The following is a 4,450-nucleotide window of genomic DNA, read 5'->3' on the forward strand; positions in this document are numbered from 1 at the left end:
CCCTCAGTGTATAAAAATGTCACATGACTGTACACATTAAGTTTCAAGAGAGATTTCCTCATGGGAATACAAAGCTGATACAGTAATCATTTTCTTCTTTTGGGTTCCAATTGTAATTTGTTTTGTCTTTTTGAAACAGGTCTCACTATGTAGTTCAGGCTGGTCTTGAACTCACTTTGTAGCCCAGGTCTCACTATGTAGTTCAGGCTGGTCTCAAACTCACAAAGATCCTCTTCCTCAGCCTCCTGTGTGCAGGGATTGCAAGCATGTGCCACTATGCTCAGTTATTTCAAGTGTAATTGAACATCCCCCTTCTGTCCCTTTTTCCACTCAGGTAAACCTTGCTGACCTGTAATATTATTGTTTCAACTTTTCTAATATTTGTTTGTATCATAACCTTATTCATAACATATGTCTGTTGTAGGGAGTGGTTGAAGCTGGAGAATGATCACACGTGGAGGGCTAGAGCAAGACCAGTCACAAGAGCAAATAGTGCCCATGGCGAGCCAGGTGAACAAACTGCTCCAGTCCAAAGAACACCAAGCACCCAAGACAATCCAAGCAATGGTTTGCTAAGCAGAGGGCTGTCATGTGACACCACCCTGCTTAACGTATAAGTAAAGGTGCTGCAGTGGTTGAGCAGTTCCTTTTCCTTCCATTAGGAGAGAGGGTTCCACCTGATCCTAGCTTTCATTTCTTCACATTCTCACTGCCCTTCATGAGCTATGCAGGCTATGACAGTCTGTACATACCTTTAGCTGTCTTGGGATCCTCAGATTAAATTGTACATTTTTAGAGAGATAATATACTGCTACTAATTCCCTTTCCCCTCAGTTACCACATAGGCATCTGGAGTTTGTGTGTGTGTGTGTGTGTGTGTGTGTGTGTGTGTGTGTGTGTGTGTGTGTGTGACACTCAGAATAGTAGAAAATAGGAAAATTGAGATCAGAGGCATGTCATACACAAATTTAAGAAATGTTAAATTTTTGTCATATTTGCTCTAATTATTTTGTTGAAATATTGCAAATTCCTACCTTCTAATACAAATATATAATAGTAAATGTTTCAATAAGTATCTTTTTTGGTACTTGTGTGTTTACAGTGTTGAAAATTGAATGTAGGCTACCTTGTAAGTCCTTTTAAATTTTTTCATTTTGAGACAAGGCTGTTAAGTCTTGCTAACTAGCCCAGGAAGTTGTTTCTTTTGCCTCAGCCTCTGGGATTATATGCGTGCTCCACACCACCTGGCTTTCAGCATATATTATTTTCAAATAAGAACAATTTCCTTTTTTGTCCAGATACCTTTATGAGCCTAAGAAAAATGTAGGTTATTTTCTTTAATTTTTCAGAAGCTCAGTCATATTCGTAAATCTTGAAGTGTTAAATGAGTACAGCTGTTTTTTTTTTTCGCCGACCAGGAACGATGGAGAATCCCTTGAAGCCTTGGGATACTTAGGTTTGTCACTTAAATCCTCACCTGCTAATAAGGTGGGGCACTTAAAAAAAAAAAAAAAAAAAATCACATCTTAGGACGCAGCGCCTTGTGGGAATTGTAGTTCTCGACGTCACGGGCCGACAGCGCAGCATTGTGGGACCAGATCCCCGCGGTGACTGCGCTCGGGCGAGCAGGCCGCGGCCCCGCTATTCGCCGGTCCAGAGGAGAGTGCCACTGTCGCTGCGGCGTGGAACCTGTGAGGCACAGTGGCGGCCCCGGGTTCGGCGCGCAGTGACCCGATTCCGCGCGACCGGAACATCGCCGGACAGGTGAGCTCGGCGCTGGGCGGGGCCGGGCCCGAGGCGGACCGGGCGCGGGACTGCGCCGCCCGGGCACGCGCTGCGGTCACGTCCTGACTGACGGGTTGGGCTTGGGCGCCCCTCATAGGGACTCCTGCTGTTATTTTTTAAAATTCCCGTGTAGGAGCGAGCTGCTATCCTCATTGCCAGACACCTGTCCCCTTTGCTTGGTGTTTTATTGCCTCTTCCGGGCGCCTCTACTCGTTATTAAAGTGCCATTAAAAACAAAAAAAGAACGGTTTTCGTGGCGGTGGATGCTCAGGACATAAAGAAGTAGGTGAGAGGAAGACTTCGAATACAAACGTAGATTTTTCTCTCTCTTTCTCCTCCTAATATCCTACCTGCTTCCTAATATCAAACCTAGAGGTGCCACTACCACCTTAAAACCTTCAGGACACTCACGCAGAGTGGCAGTCCCTAAATCGCTAGGTACACAGGTGAAGGGAGTGTGCCCAAAATATTACCATGTGGTACCTGGGGTTTGTGGGCTCTGTGCAGAGCTCCTGAGTCAGCTGAGGCTCCTGAACCGCTCTGCACTGTTCAGGGTGTCTCAGTCCCCGACCGCACAAATCGGCACTCTGTTCTTGTGCAGTGATACCCACTAGGAAAGAATGGCAGACATAAAGGTAATTTGGGAGTTTTTAGTAACTACAGTTTAAAAGGAGAAAAGGGGATCAGGAAAAGTTAATTTCACTGATGTTAGTTCATTTAGCTCATTGCCCTGAAAATAGTATCCTGGGGCACTGGCCCAGCCTTCAGGGGGCTCAGTAGCTGCATGTGCAGTTCAGTAGCTACACGGCTGGGTAGCACACTTGTAGTGAATTGCAAGATTCAAATTTCGGGTGTTAGATGAAGACTTCCCATAAAGTGAATTTATTTCTCAGGCCCAAGTCCCAGGCCCTCTGGAGCAAAGCAGCTCTTGTATAAAGCAGGACATGTCATCCCAGAAATTGCTCCCACCTGGAAGACTAGCCATTTTGACAGAGACCCCTCCATAGCGTCCCAGCAGAGGCAGAAGACTGTAAAAAGAGCAGGTCTTGATTTCCTGTATAGCATGTGTCAGAATGGTCATATCACCATGTCCAGGTGCCATCACAGGCTTGTGGTCACGGATGCTGTAGACCAGTGTGCAGAAGGGGACCATCTGAGCTTGAAAGGGATGGACCACTGTCAGGCTGAAAGGTAAAAGCTGCCTTAGTGGAGGGCTGGTTGAGGGCATGATGTCTGGGAGAAACAACCAACTGGCAAAATCCTAAACAGCACTCGTTTCTCTCATTCTCCCCTCACTCTTCACAGATTGGGAGCCACTTTCACACCATATCCAACACCACATGTAGCACTTACACATACGCTGATGCTCCTTCATTAGTGAATCTAGAGAATGACAAAATGATAGTAGAGGAAGTTTTCTATAATGGAAGCTCAAAAATACAGCACCTGAAATGAAAGACTTTTGTAGAGTCCTCAGGAGGCACAGAAGCAGGAACTAAGCACACTAACACAGGTAACTGCCATAGCATCTTATAAAAAGACAATTTTTTAGAAAAGATAAGTACTGTATAACAAATGAAAATATATTTCTTGCACAGAATAGCTCATCTTGATTTTAATTTTCTGTGGAAATTCTGAGTCAGGGTGTAAAGGCGATAGGAACTCAATAAGCCAGTTTGAGCTGTTCTTGTGACATCATTCGTTTTGATGAAGTTGGAGAGTTTTATTCTGTGGCTGAGCATGTTTAACCAATCCTCTCATATTTTATTTTGTGAATCAGAAGGGAGTTTACACTGTTAATACTTGGATGAAAAGCAGTGTTGCCTCACTTGGTGACAGTGCAAGCCCACACAGTGGTGTCAGTGATGCACAGATTCTGGTGCTACTACCTCCCTGTGATCCTTCCTGTCCATTCTCAAGGCCCAAAGGGATGTGCCCTCTCAGGAAGCCTTTTATCCAGCTGATGTGGTAAGATTTGTAGGCAGGTGAATGTAGAAAATATAAGGCAGACCGGGTCTCTCATCGCCTCGTTTCTCTGCCTCCTCAGCTGAACCTTCACAGTTCCATACACTCTCCTGGCAGCTGCAGAAATGAGCGTATCTCAGGTAAGATCAGTTTTTAATAAGCAGTTTATTTTACAGTAGATTATAAAGGATGCTAGATCTGTACATCCACATGGAAAAACAGAAGCAAATGAATCAGATACCTTCATAGAAGGTATAGAAATATACAGGAAAAGTGGAGTGAAAGTAACATGTGGATAGATGCTATTACAAATTTACTACATTGAGCTCCAAATTTCTTTCTGAGGTATTTGATAGCTATTGAAGGGTGTTGGAAAGACAACATTTAAAGATTTACATTGATGAGAAAGCTAAATCAAATGACTTGCTTTCTCATGGAATGTAAAAGTGAAGATAGATATATTTGCTGTTCTTTAAGAGTATGACGTGCTAAACTAATATAAAATGTTGTGTCCAGTTGTTCTTCAATAGAACTAGTATACAGGTTGTATTTAATGCTAAATGCAAACTTGGTCAAGACTGTTTTTATAAGAACTCAAACATAGAGGCCCTCGGAGCCGGCCGAGCAGGCTCCCCCAGCCCCCCGCGCCTTGCGCCCAGGCAGCGAGTTCTCCGGGAGCGGCAGGGCTCCTGGGTCCGAG

The 4,450-nt window shown here is 44.4% G+C and overlaps 1 protein-coding gene across 4 annotated transcripts in view; it reads left to right on the top strand.

Annotated features, from left to right (window-relative positions):
• The first annotated feature begins 1,577 nt into the window (after positions 1 to 1,577).
• The window catches only part of Znf658 (zinc finger protein 658), a 24,047-nt gene continuing 21,174 nt past the window's right edge, over positions 1,578 to 4,450 (top strand). The window contains exons 1-4 of one of the 4 annotated variants that reach the window (XM_013514253.1): positions 1,578 to 1,764; positions 2,881 to 2,976; positions 3,091 to 3,298; positions 3,833 to 3,890. In XM_013514253.1, the coding sequence (XP_013369707.1) occupies positions 3,876 to 3,890 (15 nt within the window). In that variant the 5' untranslated portion in view covers positions 1,578 to 1,764; positions 2,881 to 2,976; positions 3,091 to 3,298; positions 3,833 to 3,875. Of the gene's footprint in view, positions 1,765 to 2,880; positions 2,977 to 3,005; positions 3,299 to 3,832; positions 3,891 to 4,450 lie in introns of those variants that run through there. The other 3 variants (XM_013514254.1, XM_005384714.2, XM_013514255.1) reach the window with 3 other exon arrangements.

The sequence above is a fragment of the Chinchilla lanigera genome, unplaced genomic scaffold (genome assembly GCF_000276665.1).
Source record: "Chinchilla lanigera isolate Chin_1 unplaced genomic scaffold, ChiLan1.0 scaffold00021, whole genome shotgun sequence".
Lineage (NCBI taxonomy): Eukaryota > Metazoa > Chordata > Mammalia > Rodentia > Chinchillidae > Chinchilla > Chinchilla lanigera.